The sequence below is a fragment of the Scleropages formosus genome, chromosome 4 (genome assembly GCF_900964775.1).
Source record: "Scleropages formosus chromosome 4, fSclFor1.1, whole genome shotgun sequence".
NCBI classification, from domain to species: domain Eukaryota; kingdom Metazoa; phylum Chordata; class Actinopteri; order Osteoglossiformes; family Osteoglossidae; genus Scleropages; species Scleropages formosus.
The window spans coordinates 24,360,984-24,387,732 of record NC_041809.1 but is presented as its reverse complement, the minus strand read 5'-3'; the positions used below and the strand labels follow the sequence as shown (position 1 = coordinate 24,387,732).

Below are 26,749 nucleotides of genomic sequence, written 5' to 3'. Positions count from 1 at the left end.
GTCGGAGAGAGGGAGACGGGAAGGGGTGGTGAGGAGGACGGCTTTCTTCCAGGTTTCCCCCGGAAGCGTCTCCGAGCCTCGTGATAAACTGTGAATGGTGAACTCACTCGGTGCGTCCCTCGGGGGAATGATCGTGCCCGTTACACCCAAAACGAGCGCTGTTTGCGGAGACGAATTTGGAAGCTGCCGAAAGGAAATGCATCTTTAGTTGTTTTGGAGAGCGAAATAATTTATAGCGTGATAGCGAATGTGTGAGTATCATAGTGCTGCCATGCTCAGCCAAGGTTGGGGTAACCCAGCCACTTCATCTCCCTAGAGGGGTTCGGTGGTGTGTGAAATGAGAAGGGAAGCCCATTCCTTGCACTGATTTGTTTAGATGGGCTCTGCGCTCTCTGTACCACTTGTACTCTAGATGGGGACAGCTGGTAGTGTGGGGGTTAGAGCTGTTGTTTCCGGACTGAAAGGTTGCAGGTTCGAACTTCCCCCCTGCTGTCATACTCTTGAGCAAGGTACTTATCCTGAAGGGCTCTAGTAAAAATTACCCAGCTATATAAATGGTAATAAGTGTATGTAATAATAAAGGTTGTAATAAGTGTAACCTTAACATTATAACTTGCTTTGGGGGAAAAAAGTGTCAGCTAAATATGAAAATTTATCCTCTCACTTCTTGGCTATAATAAGGACCACTGTGATACATTCATGATATTTGTTATTCCACATGTCCAGTCCAGAGGGGGGTGCAGTGGCGCAGCGGGTTTGAGCGAGTCCTGCTCTCCGGTGGGTCTGGGGTTCGAGTCCTGCTTGGGGTGCCTTGCGATGGACTGGCGTCCCGTCCTGGGTGTGTCCCCTCCCCCTCCGGCCTCTGTTGCCGGGTTAGGCTCCGGTTCACTGCAACCTCGCTTGGGACAAGCGGTTTCAGGAAATGTGTGTGTGTGTGTCCTGTCCACAGTTATTAATACCATGAATCAGTTTGGATTTTCATTTATCTAGTCCAAGCCATAACTTTGGGTCCAGGGCAACAGACTGAGATTGTATTTGGAAACTGTAGGTAGGAAGTGGGAAGGTGCTACAGCATCACCAACTCCAAGATGAGTGACCATTCTCTACATCGCTCTTTTGCCACCCTGCTACCAGCTGTCTTTGCTCCCAGCTTCCTGTTTCATTTTACACCCAAGAGAACGTATTTACCAGAGAAGGTTATTTCTGTCCGCACGGTATGAATGATTTTATTCCTGTGGAATTACCTCTCAGTACCTCCGGTGTGAAGCTTTCTGTGCTATGGGCCTATTTGGTTTCTCCCCATCATTCGCTGAGCAGCTTAACAAAAGGTTGCGTGAATTGAATTTTCAGAAGCTGTTTAAATGTATGCAAAAAAGATATCGTGGCCCAGTTGATACGGCAGCGGCGTTAGGAGGGCTGTGCTTTTCCTCGCTGCTGTCCTGCTTCTCTGCGGCCCTTCCAGACTGCGCTGCTGCGGCGAACAAATGCTGCCAGGGGCCGCGCTTCCCCCAAGCCGCTTGTCGAGCTGCTCTTCCGCTGTCTAAGTGCCTTCTGGAATCCGTATTTTTTTCCCTTTCTCTCTTTCGCTTTCGTGAACTATACATGCCATGTCATTTGGATTGCAGTAGAGAGCTAAATTTATTTGAGACATCTTAATCCAGCGAGGGGTGCGGTGGCGCAGCGGGTTTGGCCAGGTCCAATGTTCTAGTGGGTGTGGGGTTTGAGTCCCGCTTGGGGTGCCTTGTGATGGACTGGCATCCCTTCCTGGGTGTGTCCCCTCCCCCCCGTGTTGCCGGGTTTGGTTCCGGTCACCGCTACCCTGCTTGGGACAAGCGACTTCAGCAAGCGTGTGTGTGTCAGGTATAGTTTGCTGAAGAATAGTTTTCTATAATAGCGTTTTCTCTATGTACTTGGGTCACGTTCCATTAGTCAGGGGTTCGGTAGCAATGTCCCTGAAGAGATCTACACCCGCAGCCTGGTTGACCACTTGAACTACCACGCCCCCTGCTCCCGGGGAGCAGCTTCTGCGTTTTTTCTGCATCGGTTCTTCCCGTTATTGAGCAGGACCGGCGGAAGGTAAGCGACCGTGTGCGCGCGGGACACGTCCAGCCCTGGGCCTCATTCAGAACAATTAAACGGTGGCGTCGCGATCATAATCTCAGCCTCAGCCTCAGCTCCGCGGGCGTGTGACTGTCATCTGGAGATTGAGTGCCTTGGCAAGGGAATGTGCCTGCGCGAGCTCTCCGAATTGTGGCACGATGTAAAATGCCTATCTCTTCTGGCAAGGTCTCCGCGCTCAATGGCCGCATCGGTGACAAAAGATTGCCGAGCGTCGCCTGCTATTGTGCCGCACAGCTGCGGGCCAAAGATTACGGCCAGCTCAACGCTGATGTATTGTGGAAGACCGGGGCTCTGACGGCAAGCTGTCCGGAATTCGCTCTGTCCAGGACACTTTGGGGTACAAATTTAATCTTGTTCTTTGGTTTGCAGTTGTTAGAACACGAGGAATTGAAAGCGACCGCCACGTCTCGCTCGGCCTTTTGTTGCCGCACGCTTTTTGTTCGCCGGCGCTCGTGCTGCAGCCACCTGCTTCGCGGAGCTCGAATCCAGCTGTCGCGCGAAGGCGGTCGCCGTTGGGCGGGTGAAGGAGGGGTGGCGCGGGAACTCGGGGCCTTTGACAGCCATCAGCAAGGACCCCCTGCATGGCTAATTGAGCACACCCCAGGAAACGAAAACAGCGGCCGCCCCGAGTCACTTTTAATTGCCGCTCTTTGGAACGGAAAAATTCTAACGAGGCGTTCGGCGGACTCTCGCGGAGCGGAAGCGCGACGTCGATTCCGTAATTGGCGAGCTTATTTTAAGATGCTTTCTCCTCCCCTTGTCGGCAGGGCAGGCAGCGGCGGAGCGGACGCGTTTTGATCGCAGGTGTGAGCAGCCGGTCCTGGACGCACAACCTGCTGGCACAAGGCCCGCGCAGCAACGTCGGGTTCCCTTCGCGGTTACGCGTGACAGATTGAAGACATCGCGGAAAACGGGAGCGGTGGCGCGTGCCTAATTTGAGGTGCGGTACAGACACTGCGGCAAGGTCCCAGCTCGCTCCGTCGCTTTCGGACGCGTGCGCCGGCTCATCGTCCAAAGGTCTAACGCCGGAGATGTGTCGCGCGGGATGCGCCGTCATGAGACCGCAGAGCAGCCCTGGCTTCCTTCTGACCGTGAGCAGTAAAGTAAAAGCGGTCGCCCAGGAAAGGGGAGAGCGCGTGCAATATGCCGTGCGTTCTAATGTCGCCGGCTGGATATTCCTCACAGTTTTCTTTAGTTGGATTACCATGTTTGTGAGAGAGGGCGGACCTCGCCGATCCATTATGGGCCAGGCTTGGAATCGCATGTGCGCGGGCTTTGCGGACCTACGCACGTGACTCTCGTTGCGTTCGCTGTGTTTCGTCGCGCTTTTTCTTGGCTGTTCCGGTCGGACAGATGCCGCTCCGATTTCTCAACGGAAAGACGTAATGGCATAGCGGTAGCGCATGACTGTTCTGCTTTGCGTGCGTGTGATGTATTCAACGACGGCCTGTCGGAATCGCCACGCTTGGAGTGCAGCTCTGCGTGAACCTCCAGCTCTTGTACCCGCTCGCTTACGGTTCAGTCTGTCTCTCTCGTGAGATTGCTTCACACGCCGCATCTTGGAGACACCGGCATGGGAATCCCTTCCTTTAAATGAGACCCGTAACCACGGAGTCCATCGGCCCGCCCTCATCCGAAGGTTTCGGACTATTTACGTTCCTTATAGGGAGGAGGGTGTCCCCACCGTGTCCTCACTTCCTTTTTGCAGTCAGTATAGTTAAAAAAAAAAAAAAAAAAAATGAAAAAATAAAATCCATGTTGTCTCTGTTATGAAAAAACATGGTAGGTGGAAGGTGAGCTAAACTGAGCAAAAAAATCAATCAGATGATAGCTGGACCACAAGAAGGAAGAAATCTGTTTTGGACACAGCTGGTTGCTTCTCCTTAAATAAAAGGACGACAGTGCTTGATGTATTTCCAGGATGTTGTAACGTTGGAAACGGCCTGATGGCAGCATCAGAGACTGAAGAGATGGGGGGGAAGAAAAACTGGTGGCTCTATTGTGTGCGTGTGCGTGTGCGTGTGCGTGTGCGTGTGCGTGTGTGTGTGTGTGTGTGTGTGTGTGTGTGTGTGTGTGCGCGCTCCATCGAAGGGAGATGATGTCACGGTGGAGCCCGGGAGGGGAGAGGCAGTAGTCTTCGAGTGAGGGAGAGCGGTGTGCAGAGGGGGTTTGAAGGAGATCCAGAGACCTGCTGTCATACGTCCGTGCCTCCTGTGAGGTGCCCGATCTGTATGTGAAAGAGAGCCGCTGGAGGTGCAATAAATGGTTTGCGGTGCCTCTTGGATTAATGACAGCGAACATTTGTCACGGATAAGTCTGTTTCTCTGCTCTTCTGCGCTTCTGCTTGCGCGGTCTGTGATGGACACCAGAGCGCACTTATAAAACCGTCATATTTTCGGATGGATTACAAGAGCATTATTGAGCTTACTTGCCATTCGTCTAACGCTGCTTTGTATGTTTTGTAATATGAAGAAATCTAATTCCTTCATCTTATTAATTTTGAGCCTTTTTCATTTCAGTTTGCAGTAATTAACGTGATGCCTAATAAGAGAACATAATGCAGCGATGACTCGGGGAAAGGTGAAGTACCAAGGTGTCGTCGTACCCAGACCCCCCAACGGCACGCGTGTCAAGTCGTTTATCTCGTCTCGTCTCGTCGATAATGGTGCCGCTTGATGCCGGGGAACCTTTCCTGAGCCATCTTCTCCAGTAGTCCGCTTCACGATCCATTGTGGTTCACGGTTCGTCTCCCGAGCAGCGCTGTTGTGTCCGTGGACAGGGGGGAGATGTGGCGAGAGCCCCCAAAGACCAGATTTCCCAGGGGGCACCGGGGCACCGCTGGCGGAGCAGATGGCAATCGGGGACGGAGGCGGCGGCAAAACAAAGACGGGCACGGCCTCGCCGACGCGTGATGGTGGGAGCGGGTGGGGGACGGGGGGGAAACGCAGCATCCGTGCGGACGGACGGGTCCCTCAGGGTGGGACAGCAGCTGCTTGGACGAGGCTGTAGTTTATCCCGGGTCCCCGTGGGCTGACGGAGGCGGTACCGGTTGCCCCCGTGACCCCCGCTCCTCATTGTAAGGATGCTGCTTCGGCGACCCGACCTCCACAGCAACCTCATACACTTTATTACGTGGTTTCTCAGTAGTCTGGGCTTAGAATTGGATTCTGAGTGGTCCTGGGGTGTCATTTGATGAATAGATCAACTGCAGTAGCACTACACACCGTACCTGTTGGTGGTTATCACTTCCATGCAGCGTGCAGTGTTTCTGGGGAAAACTGCATGCTTTTTGATCATTCGTACTTAACTTTCTACGAGAGATGGATTTAGTTGGCCGTCGATGGCCACGGAGATCATGCCGAATATGCGAAGAACGTCGGCGGCGAAAGGCACCGCTGTCCGCAATGGGGTGAGGTTTGGAAAAGCGACGCGCTCCGGTGACGTGCCGGACTGAGCGAACCATCTGGTGCCCTCTAGCCTCTCCTCTTTGCCTCTCCAGAGAGCTGCTTATTACATTGATGCGTAACCGTTAGCGGTAAAGCAGACCTGAGCCAAGCGTACAAGATGTTGTTTCAGAATGCAGTACAGCGCAAGCAACATAATTTAACAATTATACTTATTGTATATAGAAAAGTATATAGTCCTAGTTTTTCAAATGCCTGGCTGGACACTTGATCCGCTAATTTGCGGTTGAACCGGGGGGGGCGGAAGTTAAAATTCTACCGAATCACAACTGTAGTGAATTTTAGAAGATTTGCTCACCTTATTGGTACTTCTTGGATAGTGGTACACGAGCAGTGAGATTTTATAGCGGTCAGCCTTTGCTCTGTACTTGCTTGTGTCTGTATTTTGTTGGCGTACTGATTCTGTCTCCATGGTAGCCTTGACCCAGTTCTGTTCTCCTGTTGATCAAATAAAGTTCCAGCGCTTGTCCCGTGCTGACGTATCGTGACGTTTTTAAAACACGATCGCCCCGTTCATGGATGACGCTGTAAGGATGAAGATGCTGTGGTCCCTCCCTGAAGGGAATCGACTTTCAGTCGTCTTTTCCTAAGAAGTAAATCTGTGTAATGATTAAAAATGTTGGGAGCATGGGTTGAGTGGGGTGGGCTGGCGTGGCGGGGCAGGGTGGGGTGGGGTGAGGGGGAAACTAAACTCTGTGTAATTAACTCTCTCGTCTTTACTCCACAGCTGGCTGAAAAGCTGCACTCTGCACGTGTTAATTGCTTAATTTGTGATCTCATGTCTTGATTTGCCTCTCGCGGCACAATGGGTGCAAATTACCCCCGGGATCTCGAGCCGCAATTAGGGCCCCCACTTCAGACGGCGCCAAGTGCCGCCTTTCGAACGCCGTGATTAATGGAGCGGCGAGGGGAGAGCCGCTGGGCTGAAAGACCCGTCGTGTCCCTCGGCCCGGCCCTCCGGCTGCTATTGTTCTGGCCGACTCGGCAGTTACCCAGAAGTCTTTTGGCTGTTGACCGCAGCCCTGGATTCCTCTGACTGGGCTTCGGTCACGCAACCGCGATGCGGTCGACGGCCGTGCCCGACTTTTCCGAAGGGGTGGCCGGCACGCTGAGGACCGTTCTGGGGTTTGAATCCAGCTCTAGCCCTCTTGGCATGAATCTTGTAGTCCATCTTCATCTCTGGGAAAGCAAGGCGGTCTCCTCATGGCGAGATTAATATATGATACGTGTGCTTCGTTCCACTGGAACGAGTGGAGGCGAGCGACCTTCAGAGAGCAAAACCCCTCCGAACTCGAGCACGTGACATTTTAACACCGCGCCACCCTTGTCTAGGCACCTTCTCGAGACCGCGTCGGCAGGATCGTGCTTTAACGCTCTTGGAAATCGATACGTGCTTTCCATGGCCGTGCATCTTATGAGTATCTTGACGTGATATCGGATGAAGTTCTCATTTTTAGGGAGCGGAAGGGGGAGTTGGAGTTTGTCATCAAAATTCAGTACACTAAATGAAATTGGATTGACTGATTTTCAAGGAAGGGTGAAGAATATAACAGGAAGAACGGTGTGTCTGGAAATTTCCTTGAGGGACTACTGTGGTAGTCTCACCCAGCCTCGGAGAAGCCTCGCTGCCCAAGTTGAGTGAGGTTTCAGTCTTTCTAGGGCAATATGTGGAGTGCGGTCCCAGACAGGCTCCCTTTATTTAACAATAGACCGAAACAAGCCAGAACTGGGTCGCAACAACTCACAGGCATAATCGGTGCAGCAGAAAAACACAAATACGCACAGGTACAAGTAAACCGAGCACAAGAGCAAAAGGTTACGATATTTAGCACACTGTAAGTGCTCCTGTAGCACTGGCTAGGAAGTTCAAAAAAGGTGGGGAAAAATTAGAATTGTGTTGCGCTGTTGAATTTTCTACGGGAAGCAACGGCTTTGACGCTCAGATCGGTTGCATATTTGAGATTGAGGTATTGGAGAAAACGCGGTGCGGACTGCAGCAATAAGACGCATTTTCTTTCCAAATATGTAAGAATAATCAAGAGCATCCATATTTTGACTTGAGAAATTTATTTACATTTATTTATGTAGCAGAGGCTTTTCTTCGAAGCGACTTCCAATGAACTCTATGTAGTGTCATCAGCTCACACACCTTATTCACCAAGGTGGCTTACCACTAGATGCACTACTTACAATGGGTCACTCATTCATACACCACTGGAACACACTCTGTGTCACTCACACACTATGGGTGAACCTGAACAGCATGTCTTTGGAGTGTGGGAGGAAACCAGAGCACCCAAAGACTTACACTGCTAGATACACTACTTACAATGGGTCACTCATCCATACATCAGTGGGACACTCTCTCTCTCTCTCTCGCTCTCTCTCTCTCTCTCTCTCTCTCTCTCTCTCTCACACACACTATCGGGGGAACCTGACCAGCATGTCTTTGGACTGTGGGAGGAAACCAGAGCACCCAGAGGAAACCCACACAGACACGGGATGCCATCCAAGCTTCACACAGACTGCGTGGGGATCAAACCAATGTTCTCTCGCACCACCCAGGCGCTGTGAAACAACCATCGGAAGTCTCCAATTGTACGTCCCGTTGTGTAACTGTGCCTCCGTGACTCACTGAACCCAGTGCGGAGAGGAAGCCGGGAAGCGGCACGCACGTTGAGGCCGGTACGCCCGGACACGGTGCGTGCGTGCCGTTGCCGTGCGCCAGCCCGAGTGAAGGCGTGGCTCCTGCGGACACCGCATCGCACGCCGCTCCAGGCATCCGCTGCCCTTTTCAGCATGAGCTGCTCTAATTGACAAGGAGAGGTGTCTCTTCAAGTGTTTTTCTTTGGGCCTTTGTACCAAAACAAAGCCCCCAGCCGCCCCTCTCAGCCGCAGGCCCTCGCGGAAACGAAAGCACTTCTCCGAAGATGAACGGGCCTCTGGAAAAGCGCAGCTTTCTATTTATTTTCTATTTTTAACCAGTCAGCTTCTGATGAAAGACTGGTGCAGAACGAGATCCTCGATTCACCTCTGAAAAAAAAAAAAAAACGTGTGTAGATTTGTCTCTCAGTCAAAGTAGACGTACCGCTGGTGACGCGCGTGAATGTGGAGTACTATCGCACCCAAAACAGTTTCCGGACTTGAGGCGCACGTCGGATTGCTCGAGTGTTGGGACGCGATGTGAGCGCACATCCCTCTGTTGATGTCGGCTGCGTGACAAGTGGACCGCTGCTCTAATCTGAAATCAATCACCTGTGAAGGACACAGAAGGTCACGGATGGCTCTTCATCAGCTCATGTCTGGGGGGGGGGAGAGGGAGGAGGACAAAAGAGGAATGATATTCTGTAGAATATTAAGCCAGTGGAAATAGAGATTTTTAATTACAGCAAATGTATTAAGGTGAATGTTTTTATTTACACAAGTGGGATTTTAATGCGCACTTCAATTACGTGTGACTGGGCAGGAGAGGGCAAAGAGAGGCCGTAGGGTTGGGGTTGTGACGGCAGCATCGCTGTCAATACCCTGTCCCGCACAGAAAGCCTGGCGATCGGTCAGCTGGAGTTTCCACTGTGCCCTTTGCACGTGCTCCCGCAGCGCTCGGGTGGTGTGACGGGACTTGGGTTCGATCCCCGCTCGGTCTGTGTGGAGTTAGCATGTCCTCCCTGTGTTTGCGTGGGTTTCCTCCGGGTGCTCTGGTTTCCTCCCGCAGTCCAAAGACATGCTGGTCAGGTTCCCCCCTAGTGTGTAAGTGACAGAGAGAGTGTTTTCCACTGATGTATGGATGAGTGACACATTATAAGTAGTGTATCTAGCAGTGTAAGTCACCTTGGTGAATAAGGTGTGTGGGCTGGTAACACTACATAGTATCCATTGGAAGTCGCTTTGGATAAAAGCGTCTGCTAAGTGAATGAATGTAAATGTACTGCTCAACGCATGTAGTGATGGAGTTACAGCTTCCAGGCCTTATACTTTGACCTCCATCCTGAGTACGATTCTGGACAAGATGAGGTACAGGTGGCCAAGCTGTCGCTGCCATTCGGTAAATAATGGCGACATTCTCATTGGCTTTCTTAGTCCCCTACGTGCGAAGTGTCAGGCCGGCAGTGCGGAGTAAAAGACTGCGATGCGCTCCGGTGCAGGTGTGAACTGAGGTTCCCCGTGGGCTGTGGTTCAGACTAGCCCCACGGTGTACCAGTCAGATGGCCCTGTGGTGCTGTTGGGGAGCACCTTAGTGAGAACCTTCAGCTCCCCCTTTGGCGCATTGTATGGTTTGCTGTGTGGGGGAAACCAGGGCAAACTACAGGACACGCAGCAGCCTTGCCTTTTGGCCTTTAGCTGTGATTTATTCCACAGGGGCATAAACCTGTCTTCTGACTAGTAGGGTAACACGGGGTACAGTGACACAGCTGGTACTCGCTGTTTATACCTGAGCTTCTCAGACATGGTCCCCATGGATACGTGTCTCCTGCATAGCTGCAAACAATTCCCAAATTAGGAACGCAACTAATGTTCTCTGGGTTTATACAGCTGTACTATTTGCGGAGATGAACAGACTGGTGAAACGGTGTTTGTCAGAATAAACGCCTATAGGACATGTATCCACGAGGAACATTTACATTTATTCATTTAGCAGATGCTTTTCTCTGAAACAACATACGTTTCTGAGAACAATACAAAAAAGTGCATTACAACAACAGAAAGGTTGCGCCCGCCCCCCCCCCGTATCAATTCAGGATAAGTTCCTTACTCAAGGTACTTGGGCAACATGAAACCCAAGGAACATGGATCCTTTGGTTTCACAAGCAGCTGGCCAACACTTATGCATCTTGCATCTTTAAGTGACTTGCACTGATTTAGCCATTTGTCCAGCTGGGTAATTCTCACTGGAGCAGTTTGGGGTCAGTACCTTGCTCAAGGGTACTACAACAGGAGATAGGATCGCTGGTTTTTACAAAAAAAAAAAGTATACTGATCACATGCAGTGTTAACTGCAGACCATTTCCAGCAGTGTATAGCCCCAAAATGAAAGGACTAGAAGTGTTTGACCCCTGCTGTAGATGCGGTCCTGGCTGTAATTGGGATTCTCTGCATGAGGCAGGAAGTCAATACAGGGAGAACGAACTTTTCCGTTTGCCCTGATTTCAGCTAACAATTTTTGTACTTAAAAGATCAATTGTAAGTGGTAGACTTTGCCTTTTTTCCTCTGAACAGAAGACTCACGTGGAAAATGAACCATATACTGTATATGGTACAGTCGGGGGGGAGTACACCCTTTTTCAGTTCAGTGGTTTTACATATTGGCATAAATATCAGTCATGAGGTCCTCAACAATTTCTTTAATCAGAGAAATTCAGCCTCAGATAAGACAACACATTACAGATTTCACTATTAAAAAGTCAAAATGCAGAAACCATGTGGGAAAAATTAACACGCTTACTGCTTCCATAGGAGCCAAGAAGGTAGGAAGGTCAGTCAGGTGCTTCTGCTCAAATGCACTTGTTTTGTTGATCATCAGGAAATGTGACCACCTCTGTAAAAGGATAAATGAACAGCAGTGATCTGAGAGAAGCAATTGTTGCCGCTCATCAATCTGGTAAGAGTTATAAGGCCATTTCCAAACCATTAGAAATTGTATGGTTAGGATTTTTTTTAACATTCAGCAAATTCACCCCATGGTATACCCACGCCGAGAGTTACATCTAGGGATCTACAGGCCTCAGTAAACATTTTAAATGTTAAAGATGATTCTTGAGTGCAGTCAGTCTGTCACATACCAGCATATGAAGCAGTAAACATTACACGAGTAGCTGCTTATAGTCTTTTCCCTTAGTAAAATAATCGTTAATCATTAAACATAACATGCACACCGTGCTGCCCAGTTTTGAGTTTTAGTCCCTTTTTTAAATGGTCAGATAAATTCAGCAGTTAACGAGTAAGATAATATATGTTTGGTATGATTGTTGGTCTGTAGCCATACATAATATCAAATTTATTGCGCATGAAAGTTAAAAACAACTGCTTTGCAATGGACTGGCATCTCTGGACCACAGTGACCCTCACTGGACAAGCAGTTATTGATGATGGATGGATGGAATTTAAATGTTTTAAGTGTTCAGTACACAAGGGATTTGTACATCGGGGTGGTTTTCATTTGTAGGGCTCTATCGCCCTCATTTAGGAAACCACAGTAATGCTGGAGAATGTATTTAAAATAAATATCACGCTGCATCAATGATTTTTGTAACGGCACCGGCGGATCCCAATTCTGCAAGTTCCTTTGATTTTTCTGAAGCCGTGAGAATCGGTTTTTAAAGTGGGTCATGATACGACCCTCTAGATGTTTCATACGGAGGGTTCACCCAAGTATATTTGCATGTGTTAAAATGAGGTCCCAGTTGTAACCGCCGTGTGACAGTTCCAAGCTGGCATCTTCCTCGCATCCCATCTCCTGGATGACGCGGTGCTCGGAAGCGCCGGATGGGGAGGAGAGCCGTTGCCATAGCGCTCTCAGCCGTTACAGAATCCACTCCATGTGGGTGTTTCCTGCTCACCCCTATAAACAAGCTAAAGCTCGTATTAAGGTTTACTTAAATCTTTACATAAGCTTGATGTGCTGGCTTGACGGAGGATCCATAAAGATTTGCACAAGATCCTGAACGCATAAGTTACGTAACGTGGTGGAGATGTGGTGGGCCGCGTTTGCATCGGCGCAACCGGGTTGAAATCAGTCTTTGTCCTGGAGACGTGGGAAGTACGCACACAGAGTAGGAGTATGTCCTACGGTGCTTTTCACTAATTGTCGCTGTGATGTCGATGTGAGCAAATGGAAAGGGAACAGTAGAGAGCTTTTTTCTGCCAGTCTGTTGGTCATGTGGTGAAAGCGCTGGCCAGTTTGACTCATGTGCCCTGTGCTCCTTTGGCTTTATGACCGGGTTGAGGATGCAGGGACCTGCTGGAGGTGAATATGTCTATCTGTCTCTAAGCCACACTGACAAACTGCTGTCAGGTCTTAATGTGTAGAGAACTGCAGGTCTTTCTCCTCTTTGCTCCATTTTCCTCATGCTGTTGCTCTCTTCACCTTCTTTGTTTTACTCGCTCTGCCCGTCTTCATTTCCTTCCCTCCTCCTTTTCTCTCTCCTCATGCTTCCCCTATGCACGTCCATCCCTTTTTTCCTCTTACCTCTCTCTCTCCGCTCTGCGTATGCAGCTGGTGGGCGGCGAGTTCGACCTGGAGACCAACTTCATCATCCAGGATGCAGAAAGTATTGGCTGCATGGTGGAGCTGCTGGAGCACTGCGACCTGCCCTGCCAGGCTGAGATGTGGAGCATGTTCACAGCTATCCTGCGCAAGAGTGTGCGCAACCTACAGACCAGCACCGAAGTGGGCCTCATCCAGCAGGTGCTGCAGAAGATGAGCTCTGTTGATGACATGATTGCAGGTACAAACATCCGCCGCTTGCATGATCATTAAAAGCTGACGGTATTAGAGATGAGCTGACTTTTTGTTTTCCCTCCCATGAATACGCCTCATCTGGCAGAAATGGCATTCTGTCAGTGAAACTGAACCTTGATCGCTCATTGTCATGCCATCAAGAACAACGTTGACTCTGACCTTACAGATGTTGTCGAAGATGCCTCTGTTTTTGCAGATGTTTCATTTTCCTGCCATTGATTGCCCGTAGCTTGATCTTTACGCTTGCCGCTAAGTGCCAGGTGCCGTATGTTTAGACGGGGTCAGTCTTTGGACTGGCATGGATTTCACCGAATCCTGCAGTGGATCTGACCCAGGTTCAGTCAAACGAGCGGCTCAAGTGGCAAGGCTCAGAACACCAATAAGCTGAGCTGGAGCCCAGGGAGATTCACCATTGTTCCCCAGGACACCAGCACACCTCACTCATTTATTTGCATACCCACACCCATTATTCCATGCTCCAAGTCTTCAAAATGGATTAGCACAATGTCAGTTGCCCATGAGACATTATGGGGTCAGAAAATAATACTGAGTTCTGAGAGAAAAAACCCTGCCAGGAAAAATCCTATTAGTTACAGTGATTTTTGTAATGGAACTATAAAATATCACTTAAAGGGTATATTAGAATTTCACCCCCATTATATGTAAAGAATAACTGCCTTCAGTTTGCGGTAATTTATAGATGACACCTCAAATCCCCAGGTGTACTCTGTAGCGTGCTGAAGGGTCTTCTTGCTGAAGCGTCAAAAAGGGGTTTCAAAAGTTGCCATTGCAGAGATGTCTGCTGTATCAATGTTATTAGTTTTATTAATATGTATGTTGCTATACTTCAGTGTGTTAGTAATCAGTTTTGTCAGATTTTATTTAAAAGTGTTGTCCTTAATGAAAGGGAATCGAGTAATTTTAGGGTGAGATTTTCTTTCATTCACAAAAATTTTCAGCCTCTATTAGTTTGATCTCGTTCATTATTCTTGGCAAAAAAAATTAACAAGCACTTTCCATCCTGGCGCACATCGGTCATGTTTAGACTACTGAAGCGTCACTGAGTTCTCTGCCTTTTGAGTTGAACGCCAGACTTCAAAAGCCGCACGTAAATCTGTCTCCGTGGTCCTAGGACCTGCCTCAAGTTATTCATTTATTTCACGGAGCAGAGAAAAGCCTATTTCTTCTGAAAGCATAAAGATTTTTTTTTTTTTTTTTTTTTTTTAACGTGAAGTGTTTTGTTGACTTTGGCAGACCAAAACAAATGTGCATTTTAGTTCTTCCCAAGACTGCTTTCAGCAAACCGACACGCCTGCCATTTAGACAGGACAGACGTCCGGTGCTGTGGAGGGAAATGCGATTTTGTGGATGTTCATGGGAAACGAAGTGGGCGTGCCAGTGCCGGAATGTTGGGCATCTGTATCTCAGGAAGACCGCGGCTATGATCCATGTGGCCTGCTGACTAGGGTACTAAAAAGAATCTTTGTACGGAACGGTGTCCTGTAATCGACACAATCCGTGAAGCTTTTCTTTTCTTTAAAAAAAAAAAAAAAAAAAAAAAATTAGATTCCTAAGTGATGATTGCTCTTTGCAGTAAACAACATAAAAAGAAAGGCTGTGACAGTGAACTGTGAATGCGATGTTTTAAATTGATCTGTCTCCTCCTCTCTCTTTCGCTCTCTTTGGCTCCATGTTACAGACCTGCTGGTGGACATGCTGGGAGTTCTAGCCAGCTACAGCATCACAGTGAAGGAGCTCAAGCTGCTCTTCAGCATGCTACGGGGAGAAAATGGCATTTGGGTGAGCTGGCAGGGTTAGGGTTTGTCGTGCCGAGGGGCCTAAAGAATTAAAGACGAAAGGTCGAGTTACTGTGCAAGTCAACACTACGCTTGGGTAAGTGTCACGGTGGCACAATGGATAATGCTGGTGCCTCCGCAGCTCCTGAGCTGCGTGTTGGGCCATAGGATCGAATTTGACTCAAGGGTTTGAAGTTTTCATGTTCTCTCTGTAATTGCAGCTCAAAGATACGTGTGGAAGAAAGCTGTGGTAAACCACTTCCGTGCCTTCCGTTACCAAGAAAACCACTTGAGTGGTTTTTGTGTCAAATTCATCTTAACAGCACTTACTCTGACCTTAGCCTTTACAGTTGTTCTATGGGGCTGGCCACTGGCAGATTGTAATTGCCAATTCCCAAAGTGCTTGTGAAGAAGCGATCGCTTTTGCGTGGCCTGGGCATCGACCGATTGGAGGGGGTGCCGTGCCGGTGGGTGTCGGTGGAGGAGATTGAAAGCTCCGCAGCAGCTGCAGCACTGAAGACATACCCTTTATTTCCCTCTTGCATTCATTTGAGTAATGGCTTCATCCTTCTCTGTTTCTCTTTCTGCTCCTCCCCTTGCTCAGCCAAGACATGCCATTAAGTTACTTTCAGTGCTGAATCAGATGCCCCATAGACATGGTCCTGACACCTTCTTCAACTTCCCAGGACGCAGTGCAGCAGTGAGTCCGGTCTCCTTTTCATATCCTCTCTATGTGCAGTGTAATAGTAAAGAGCCTTGTTTAGGGAAAAAGGACACATGAATATTGATTCTTTGTTCTAAAACTTGGAAATAATTTCCAGTTAAATTTCCACCTCACTTGTGAACGGTGATGTTTCATCATTCTCTTTTTGAGAATAGCCTTTGAACTATAGGCTAAGCTCCCTTGGGATTATAAATAGATCACTGATTTATGTCTAAATTCTTCATTGAATTGCTAAACTACACTGCATCTTAGAATTGCTTGGAATCTTGCTTAAAATTTCCATTTGTTGGACTGACCACACCACTGCACTTTATTCCATAGTGTTTTTAGTTAGTTATTGCGAAATGTACTGTAGTAGTAATAGTATATGTTGTATACGTTGTACTCTGTGTCACACCGTGGTCCAGGAGAAATCCTGTTTCACGCCGATGTATGTTCTAAACATGTTGTGGAAGTGACAATAAAGTTGACTTTGGCTATTTTCAGTGTATCTTAATGTGATTAAAGACCTGTTTATCAAATGCATCCGTCCTAATAGTATTGAGTCGGTTTCTCCCTACATTACGTGATTGGTTGTGATGTTTTCCTGTGTCCTACCCTCTTTTTCCCCCCATAGGCCATTGCATTACCTCCCATTGCAAAGTGGCCTTATCAGAACGGTTTCACTCTCAACACCTGGTTCCGCATGGACCCCTTGAATAACATCAATGTGGACAAGGACAAACCTTACCTTTACTGGTGAGTTTGTCTCTGTGGGCTCTAGGCTCCTTGGATGCACCTCGAGACCCTTCGTAGCCATAGCCTGAATGTTTTGCATTCCTTAGCTTGGAGTAAATGTACACTGCTTTCTCAAGGTCTCAGATAAACACCATGAATCAGTCCTGCCCTGATCTCAGAGAAGTCAAACCAACAGAACACATGCAGCTGAATCCTGCCCGGATTCCTGGTGAAAAACTCTTGACTCTAGTCCTGCTCTACAGTGACCTACCGTAGGGTTCGCAAGTGTTATGGTGAACCACAGCGTTTACATTAGAGGGAGGGTAGGAGCGAGGCTGGGTTTCTGCTAACTCGGGATGTAGCTGTACTTTAATTTTGACATGAAAAATAAATCACGAAGTGCTTTCAAAATTCACTACAAAATAAGCAGATGTTTCCCCGGCAAATCCAGCCGCAGGAGTCCTGCTGTTCTCCTCATCACGGGTGGCGCTTTTAGCTTGTTAGCCCCGTTATCGCTGACCTTTGTGTTAACAGTTCCTTTTTAATGGTTCCAGTTTAGACTTGCCACAGTATTACAAAGGACACTTTTTGTAATTTCACATCTTCAGAAAGGGAATTAATAAGAGAACAAAGAGGGATGCCACGGTAATTGACATTGCTCATTATTATTTTTTCAAGCCATTAAATGGATCATTTCCCCTTATTATATGGATTTAGCTTGCCTTGTTGTCAAATACTTATCCTAGCGCTACCTCGTCGATGCTTCCTCGTCTTGTAATTTCAGAGTAATTATATGTATTTTTCTGCCACTGCTGCCAGTTGCAGGCATTGCTGTCGTTTCGTTTGTGTTGCGCAGATATTTTTAGCAGTACTTTTTCATACCTTTTTAATGCTGATATTTGTGTTCTGCCTTTGTGCGCAATCAGTTCTGTGTGCTCTACAAACACTCTGTGAAATTTTTAAGTGGTAGCACGAGTGGTACTTCTTCGCGAGGGAAAATTACCTCCTGTGCTGGGTGTTTACTGATGCACTTCAGAAGTGATGCAGTAAAGACCTGGTTAAGATCGGTCCTGATGTAGTTCCTTTACTGATGTACTGCATGTCAGGGGCTGCAAAATCAAGAAAAGCACGTTTTAAATTTAGCAGACGCTTTTGTCCAAAGCGACGTGCATCTCAGCAAAAGTACAATTTATGCATTACATCAAGAGAAAGAGACATAGCTGCAGACGTGTGACTCAGGTAAACCTAGTTTACCTTTCACTTGCTGCAGCGAGGTTCATCGATCGAGTAGGTGCATAAAACACAGGATAGACGAATCCTAATACCCTCCTACTAAAATTTTTTTTTTCTTTTTGTTTTCTGCCAGTGCTGCTCAGTCCCTGTATGATTTGACTTGTGACACTTTGTAATGGAGTCTGCCAGAGGCTGCTCATGTAGGGCCTGAAAATGACCAGCACAAGCAGAGCTGTGCTGCGGTGGTACTGCGTGCGGTTTGTCTGAGCTCCCAAATGTCTGTTGGCTGGTAATGAGCTCAGGGATCAATACCCCCTGCAGGTCAGTAATTACAGTGAACAAATTGTCATTTAATTGAGAGGTAGAAGTGTGGGTATGGGTGCGGAGAGAAGGATGGGGAATGAGGAATGAGTGAGGAATGGTGGGAACAAAAGGAGGACAGGGAGAGATGGCTGGAAGTCAACAGAGCTGCATGCTCCCACTGTCATGAATGAGCCCCAGACCCTGTGTGCATGTTACCTTAATGATGGGCTCGCCTGGACCGCTCGTTCAGGTCCCCGATTAGGCATTAACCAAGCGATGTGGAGTTTTGACTCTTGTTAAATTGCAGCTGTCGGAGCGGTTACGGCAGTTATCCGCACCAAATTGAGCGTTTTCGCTGTGAGACGGGGAGGGGGAGAGGTGTGGAATGATGGCGGTGAAGATGGTGCGTGAGAAGCGATGATGGGAGGAGGAGACCGAATTAACAGCTGGAGGAGGCGCAATAAAAAAAAAAAAAAGTCGCTACTAATATCATGTAGGTTGGGAGGGTGGGTAATGTGTCGGACTTGAGGGAATTGGGTGGAGAAGGAAGTATGAGAGGAGGACAGAGGGGAACGCACGGGCACGTGGGATGAACAGCAGCGATGGATGAACTCCTGGGGTCAACGGGTTAGACCCCTGCGACTGTGTGCTGGCTGGGCGTTGAAGACATGGGAGATTTTGGGTGGAGTGTTCCAGGGGCAGTGGAGATGGGGATGTAATGAGGTCAGGGCAAGGGCTCCGGCGTGAGGGAGAAGGGCTGCGTCTTGTGCTCCGTCTAGTGCCCCGTCTGTCACGAAGCGCAGGGGTGTTTGAGGAAAAGGGAAAAAAAAACAAGTGCCGGGAAGTTTGAAGCGCCAGATGTTTGTTCAGCGTGGCCACTGGATTCATTTTTTTTCCTATTCTTAAATTGCCGTTATAAAATTTATAACGCGGTAATGGTGGCACGATGAGGCCGCTTATAAATTTGTCATTGCCGGGAGAGAGAGACACGGGACTAAAAGGTACGAAGCGCCAAAAATGGCAAAGTATTTCTCCGTTTCACTGTAGCAGCTCCACATTTTATAATACTCTGCGATTCGATACGCACGCTCGCAATTGTCGATATGAAGAACCTTCAGGCTAATTGTGTGTTAGTGCTTAGCAAAAGGACAAACTGGGAAATCCTGACAGCCATCGACACGTTAAACCGAGCCGATCGGGTGCTCTCGCCCGCGGGGCCACGGGGGTCTCATCGATCCGAGCGGTTCGATCAGTCTTAACGTACAAATTTTTTTGTTTCTCGCGATGAGGAATTTGATTCTAAAAAGGAGTAAAACGAATGGTTTGATATTTCATCATGAGGTAATGCGGAAGGCTCCGCGTCCGCGTATTGATTTTAATGTTTATGTATATTAATAATTTTATAAAGAGGTGTCAGAGACCAACTGTGTCATTTAACATATGATTGTTTTCTAACCCATATCTAAACGCGCCCCCTAACGGTGCGGAGGTCATGCGCCGAGCGCGGAGTGTCGAGCGCCTGGTGGAATTCATCCCTATAATCTCACGGTGCTTTTTAATCCGACTTTCTCTCCCTTTCCACAGTTTCCGCACCAGCAAAGGAGTCGGCTACTCGGCGCATTTCGTCGGCAACTGTTTGATAGTGACATCTCTGAAGTCCAAGGGCAAAGGTTTCCAGCACTGTGTGAAATACGACTTCCAGCCCCGGAAGGTAGGAGCGCACTCTTTAGTATTTAAATATATAGCAGGGTGAAGGGTGAAGGAGGGGGTGGGGGTCTACGAGGGAGTCGGTTGGGGGGTGGCGGGTACGGGGAAAGAAATTTGAAGCCCAAATCATTAAATGGCATCACTTTTTCTTCCAAACCTAAAATGAACGTTTTCGCTAATAAACCTTACAAGGGTAAAAAAGGGAGAGATTATTAACCGTGTCATTTTTCTTACTTATCTAGTATCGGAGAAGATGACAAGCTTTTAGGAAATTGCAGCGAACCGGAGTGATGGCTGAATTACGCTAACCGTGGAGCGATGACGAAGTGGTTGGAGACGCAACGCATCTGTTGCGTGATCGGCAACCATCTGTTAGCGAGGACACGGGGGGAAGGAGATTTGTTTCGCTATTCGCCGTTTTTTTTTTTCGCTGGGTTCGCCGCTCCTCGCCGGAGGGTTTGGCGCGGAGGGGACGCACCCGCCGACGTGTGCTTTTCCCCCGCCGTGCGGTTACCCTGCTCTTCTAGCGTGGGTTTCCTCTGTGTGCTCCTGTTTCCTTCCACAGCCCAGCGACGTGCGTTTCAGGTTGCGGGGATAGGCCGCCGATCGCTTTGTCCCTGACAGCGGAGAAGAACGGGAAGGCGGGAACATGAGCGCGTGGCTCTGCCTTTACGTCGCGCACGAGTACCGCGTAGCGTAGGCACGTGCACCGAGTAAGAGGAGATACGTTTACGACCACGACCCCTACAAAACTGATTAACGTCACAATAACGTATTGATAACGGAAAGTTTTGGGTTTATTTTACGTCTGGTAACATTGCATTTGTGTTTCTGAGTTGCGTTTTGATTCGTGCGAATTACTTGCGTTTTTCTTCGAAACTTGCCTCCCACTCTCTTGTAACGTGGTGCGTACGCGCGGGGAATAATGTCGTTTTCCTTTCCCGGTCGCTTTGAAGGGGCCGTTCGCTTGCGCGCCTCTCCTCCCATCTGTCGTTGCTCCAGTTCTGTCGTGTCCCGTTAGCTCCGCTGGGAGAACCGAGGAAAGGAAGCGTGGAGCGCGCGTGATTGGCGCGCGTGCGCGTTTCTGCGTCTGCACACGCTCGCGTGATCACAAAGTCAGATCCAACCCCTGTAGGGCCGCCTGGTCCCGGGTACCCTATCTCTGGCGGTGCCTCGATGCCAAACGCAAGTTCCGCTGCTGTCGAGAGATGCCCTAAGTGTCACGGTCACACGAGGCCTGGTGGCGATGGGGGTTCAAGAACATCGCCTCCGCACGTCCAGGTATTCGGAGCGTAGAGATGCTCGGCGCGGTTGCTGTCGCGTATCATCTGTGTGTGTACGCGCGCACGCTGACCGTGGCATTAATTTGTGCGTTCCCTCAACTCTCGCAATGTCATTAACTTGTCGTTGAGTGTGTAGGAGTGTCGGTGCTAACCGAAGAGTACATTTCTGTATGCGCCAACAAGACCCCCCCCCCCACACTAGCCTGTTAACATTTTATTTATTTCTTCTTCTACAAAAAAAAAGGAAAAAAAAAACTATATCTGTATGTATTTGGCATGTGTCCACTAGCACAGAATGGCAGCTTGCCTGGAATTGAAGTGTGTGGCAGCCGAAGCACTATCCGCCATCCAGCAGTGAGCCGCCACGGCGCGCGTCACTTTGAGTTCGTTCAGCGCTGCGGCGAGGCCGCTCGGGACGGAGGGTCGCTCGTGGCGTTTTCTCTCGGGGACTCGGAGAACAGTTTTATCCTGGAGACAGGCGGGCTCCGCTGCGGAACGCAGTCCGAGCTCGGAATTGCTGCGAGATGCAAAGAAACGCCTCCGCTCTCCGACGCCCACGAAACCGGTTCTTTAAGGATTATCATCATTGTACGCTTCTTTTTTTTTTTTTTTTAAAAAAAAAAAAACCAGAGGCAGGACACATTTTAGTGAAGTACAATTCCTGAAGGAGTCTCACTCCGAAGATGATGTTGTTACGTTCCTGGATTCTGTAATGATGGTCATTATGCTCCCTTCTTCCGCAAGTCCTGTTTAAGCTGTTGGCGAAGACTGCCGTAACCTGCGTGTCTTTGGGCCTCTGTGCTGCGTCAGGCTTTTAGTGGAGTGTGCCTTTATTTTACAAGTACACACTCTCTTTCCCTCCCGTTCCTTTTCGTTTGACTCTAACGTCCTTCTGGATGCTGCCGAAATGTATAATGTATGCGCTCCACCATTGTGCCAGCTTTTGCGCAATGAAACCCGTAACAAATTGGGATTCATCTTTAAAGATGAATTTAACACGAGGCGAAATGTTTCGGGTGAGTTAACCCCTCTGGGTTTCGCAGCAGCCTGGGAATTCACTGTGCATGTGGTCTGGCGCAAATAAACTCATCAGCTAGTTAGAGCAGGAAGGACCTTCCCTGACCTTGAGTGTGGCCACCGACTTGATTCAGAGCAGGATTTTAAGTAGGAAAGCCTTTATGGTATAAATTAATTATTAAGTCTCTGCTGAGATTGAAAAGGTTCTTACTGCAAGATTGAGGTTAATATAAAATAGAGACCACTTGTACATCATCCAAAGAGACATCAAGTATCCATCTCCCCTCATCCCACTCAAAGTTCACGACTCTGCTTTCAGCCTACAGGATGGTCAAAATGCCTGCAACCCTACACCTGCAGAACCTGAGATACACCCCAGCAAGAGAGCTATTCTCCTCCACCTCTTGCTGCTTGGTGGCTCAAGAGGACCACGATCTCTGTAGAGGAATGGAGTCAGTAGATTCTTAGTTTTAGTCTTGTTGGGGTAAATCGAGCTTCTTCACTCCCTCAGATCTGCTGAATCCCTACCAGGATTCGGTAAGGTTCTCAAAATGCATCTCTTTCATGGCCATTTCTCTGAGTCAAGGCCAACTGGATGCCCATCCTCCTGGGCATCCTGATGCCACACAAATAAGAGAGGAGTTAGCATTGTGTCTATTCTAAAACCCAAGCTAGTCCTTCCCGAGTGAGTTTTTCTTAACATAGCATGAGCGGACACCCTGCTGACCTTCTTGGCCTGAGGCAGCGATGGGTTTTTAGTCATTTGTTGCATCTGCAAAGCTGGGGCTGCTGTGTCTGCTCTTCGGTGGGATTGAGGGCTGGATCACAGGCCAGAGAGGCTTTGAGTATGTACCAGAATTGGGGGGGGACATTAAAATCCATGATCTGAAGCTTGAAAATGCTCTTAATATCCATTAATCGCCCCTACAGCCCCCCTCCCATCCTCCCCCACCCACCTGAATGCATGATCACTTTGCTGGATCGACTACAGCTGTGGGGTCATCCAGCATAAAAATTAAAGTTAATGTTATCCACCCCCCCCCCCCCGACATCCTTCAACACCAGCCCGCTTATGGCAGTGTGTAATGCGAAAACGGCTCCGGAACCTGGCAGGAGCGCTTGTCACGTTTCATCCGGATGGATACTGAAAGATTAACACCTCCGGTGTCCCACGCCCCTCCAACCAGATCACCAAGTTTTCTGATGACATTAAGTGAATCATAGCCAATAATACAGGGGAGGAATAAATTCTGGCATTTTAACATTTCTTCTGTCAGGTATGGATGGAAGTGGGAAAACATGTTGAGACGCAACATTTTGTTTTCCGTTTGAACGTATGCATTTTTATGGCTTTCATCTGTTGGTGCCCCTGGATGTGTGGGTAAATTAAAGTTTCCAACAATACTGAGAAACTCCCATTCAGCATATTGCTCCCACCACCCAAAAAATATATTCAGTGTTTACTTCTCATCTGTGATTTTGTGCAATTTAGACAATTATCATTGTCTTTAACATTCACAGCTTTGCGTTTTTAAAAGTTGCTGGGTTCCCATTCCTCTCCCAGCCACTTTCTGATCTATAATTAATGCTCCCAAGCTAATTTTAGCAAGATAGGCTTCAGACCTTAAGGCTGTCTTTAAATGCATGCTTGTTCATCATTGTTTCCCTGTTTTACTAAAGTTAACTTCAGGAAAACGAGAAGCATGAGAAATAGAAATGTATGGAAAACTTAGAGGCCTGACCTTGATTTTGTCGCAGTCTAATGGATAAGATAATGAGACCGTAGGAAGTACTACAAAGAAGAGTTGTTCATTTGGATCGGTTCAGTTACTGGAACGATGTTGTTTTAATGATGAACACTAATCTATTGCATGAAACTTCCTGTTGTTCAGTCTTTCCGCACGGGCTGTTGCATAAAACGGTTGTTATGGCTTTTACATTTTCCACCTTTCGCACTGCAGGATTTTATCCCAGCTTAACCTGAATGAAGCAGCTTTCTCAAGTGTGCAAAATAAAGGTCCCGGGACTTGAACCTTAAACTGTGGTCTTTACTTGATGTAGCACTGAACAGCCACATGTTGAGTAGAGGCATTTCTCTGTAAGATGCTTAGCCTCAACCTCCTCTCTCACCTTTCTTTCAGTGGTACATGATCAGCATCGTTCACATATACAATCGCTGGAGGAACAGTGAGATCCGCTGCTACGTCAACGGTCAGCTGGTTTCCTATGGCGATATGGCCTGGCATGTCAATACCAACGATGTAAGTGGAGGACTCCCGACTTTACACCCCTTTTTCTACGCCCTTCAGAAATTATCGGAAGGGAATGGCACCGATTGCCAAAAGAATGGAAGTGCAAATTACAGTACTGGGGCCGATGTCTCTCGGGAAGGTTGCCGAAAATCAAAGCTTACGTAGCGGTTTGTCTCGGTTTTCAAAGGCAGAAGAAAGAAGACACAGGGTCAGTGCGGAAGGGTTTGGATTAGTTTAGTTTGGATTTTCATATGGTCAGGTGTTGATGGGTACCGGGTACAGGTGTTGAAATGTGACACGTGCACTAAAATGTCACCCTTTTAAAATGAGATGCTTCTTCCTGGAGCGCCATGTGTTCTTTACTCGTATTTGAGGCCAGGTTTTCTAGGATCCCTTTTGCATGATTTCTGTTTTTGTAACACTGGCTGGTTTTACCGTCACACTTTTCTGTAATTTTGTTCATCGGCCGATTTTTGTGTGTGTTTTTACTTCAGAGCACCTCTGTGTTCTCTTCCCATGCAACCCCTGCCTCTGTTCCCTACCTGCAAGAGAGTCGTGAAAACGCATCCTTTCTTCCCTCTCTCTCGGGTTAGAGTTATGACAAATGCTTTCTGGGCTCGTCGGAGACGGCAGATGCCAACCGGGTATTCTGCGGACAGCTGGGAGCCATCTACGTGTTCAGCGAAGCTCTCAACCCTGCCCAGATCTTCGCCATCCACCAGTTGGGGCCTGGGTACAAGGTAAGCTTGTCGATGATCCATGGCGCGATAAAAGCGATCGGTAGGTTTGCACTGTCCGAGTCCTACATGGAACCTACTCTTCCTCTAAGTACCATTGCATTGTCAGTAAATGGTCCCTGCTTAGCAGGTGCTCTTATGCTGAGCAACTTGGACATTCGGCAGCATTTCCTTCTTCGACACATTGGATGTGGCTATAGGCACGGTAGGCTGCGCTCAGTCACTTGTATGACCAGGGATTGTAAGGTGGTATGTCACCGTAAATGTGACCTCCGCTGAGTTTCGGCCTTGTTTGTTCCATGAGTCTGATCTCTGACTTCAGTTTGTGCTTCGGGGCTCCGACCTCCTGTTCAGACATTCAGCTCAAATCTGCATATGGGTCTTTGTGTCTGACTGCTAATTACCTCCGAGAGGGTGCGGTACACCTTTCTGCACTTCTCTTAATTATATTTGAAGGCAGTTGGCAGTATCTTCTGAGTGGATTTGGGAAGTTTGGGTCAGAGGAGTCTTGCACCTGCATTGCCTGTTTTGTTTTTTGGTGTTTTTGTGTTGTTTTTCTTGGCTGCAAACTGTCTTTGCCACACACACACACACACACACACACACGCTGCCTCGTGTTTATTCATTTGGTGCCCTTCACCTAGTCTCCTCTGGGCTGATGGCAGTAGGCAACAGGATCGTTGTTATGCTGCGGACGCTCCAGTGGCACACCCTGGACTGCTATCTCCCACCTGCACCTTCTCGGCCCCTGTGTCCGAGACTGAGCCCGGGGAGCCCCGTGCATCCTCTCGCCCCTGCCTTACTACCAGTGGTCACGTGTGTCTGCGGACTTCGCAGGCCAAGAGCTTACAAATTTTTGAGCAGTCACTTTACATGTACATTTATTCATTTAGCTCACATTTTTCTCCAAAGCAACTTACATAATCAAGCTACTTAGTTATTCAGCCATTTATGCAGCTGTGTAATTTTACTGGACCAATTTAGGGTAAGTACCTTGCTCAAGGGGACTACGCTGGTAGATGACATTTGAACCAGCAAGATCCAAAGTCAGCAGCTCTAATCTCTATGCTACTAGCTATCAGCATCAGCAGCCTAATGGCGACATGGTGTCTTGACTCTTCTGCCTCCTATTATGAAGAGAAGAAAGGGGAAAGTGGAAATTGGAGAAAGTCGGTTTTAATCTCCATTGTGCTGGTGAGCAAGACGGCAGGCTGGGAAATGTGCGTGGTGCACATCTGGTGCGTTCCGGCTTTCCGCCAGCTGCCGATTACCTTGGCCGTGCAAACGTACCCGACATTGGGGGTTGCCTCGTTTACGCATTTTAGACCACGCGACACCCTAGGGTTAATTATTCATTTGAATTCATTCTTCTGTCGACTGGCATACGTTCCACTTTATTGCAATGAACATAGCAGCCTATGGTAAATCCATGCAACGGCTACTAACAAATGCAAAATAGCAGCATGTAAGGTGTATTTTGGATTTTCCTGGTATTCTTCAATCAGGCTGAACCGAATGGATTTCACTGTTATCAGTGAAGATGTTTGGCGACAAAAAATAGAAACAGCTGGTGAACACTGAACTTGAAAAATCAGAAGCAACACACGCACATTTTCGAAAGCAAAATAGCCGAGAGCTGAGAAATAGACATGATGTCTCGACTTAGAATTTCCCTTCTCACATTAATATTTGGCAGCAGAACGAGCTGGTTGATATGATGGCTTCGTGGAAGCGATAACCATCTAACTCTAGACACAGATGATGATTCTCATTTGGTTCACTGGCATCTAAATTCACATTAGTAACAGACTGCTAACTACAGCACCAGGGTTCCAGAGCAACCACACAACACTGCTCCTCACTGCATTCTAGGAAAAGTAGAGCCCATCACCTTCACGCTCAAGGTTCTGGGTTCCTGGTTCTTAGTTGGACCTTAGAG

General features: G+C 48.2%; 1 protein-coding gene across 11 annotated transcripts in view; it reads left to right on the top strand.

Annotated features, from left to right (window-relative positions):
* nbeaa (neurobeachin a) overlaps positions 1-26,749 on the top strand; it is a 184,897-nt gene that overhangs the window by 42,331 nt on the left and 115,817 nt on the right. For all 11 annotated transcript variants that reach the window (XM_029251397.1, XM_029251396.1, XM_029251387.1 and 8 more), the window contains exons 2-8: positions 12,796-13,027; positions 14,741-14,841; positions 15,442-15,537; positions 16,178-16,299; positions 19,399-19,525; positions 23,963-24,082; positions 24,667-24,813. In XM_029251397.1, the coding sequence (XP_029107230.1) occupies positions 12,796-13,027; positions 14,741-14,841; positions 15,442-15,537; positions 16,178-16,299; positions 19,399-19,525; positions 23,963-24,082; positions 24,667-24,813 (945 nt within the window). The remainder of the gene's footprint in view (positions 1-12,795; positions 13,028-14,740; positions 14,842-15,441; positions 15,538-16,177; positions 16,300-19,398; positions 19,526-23,962; positions 24,083-24,666; positions 24,814-26,749) is intronic.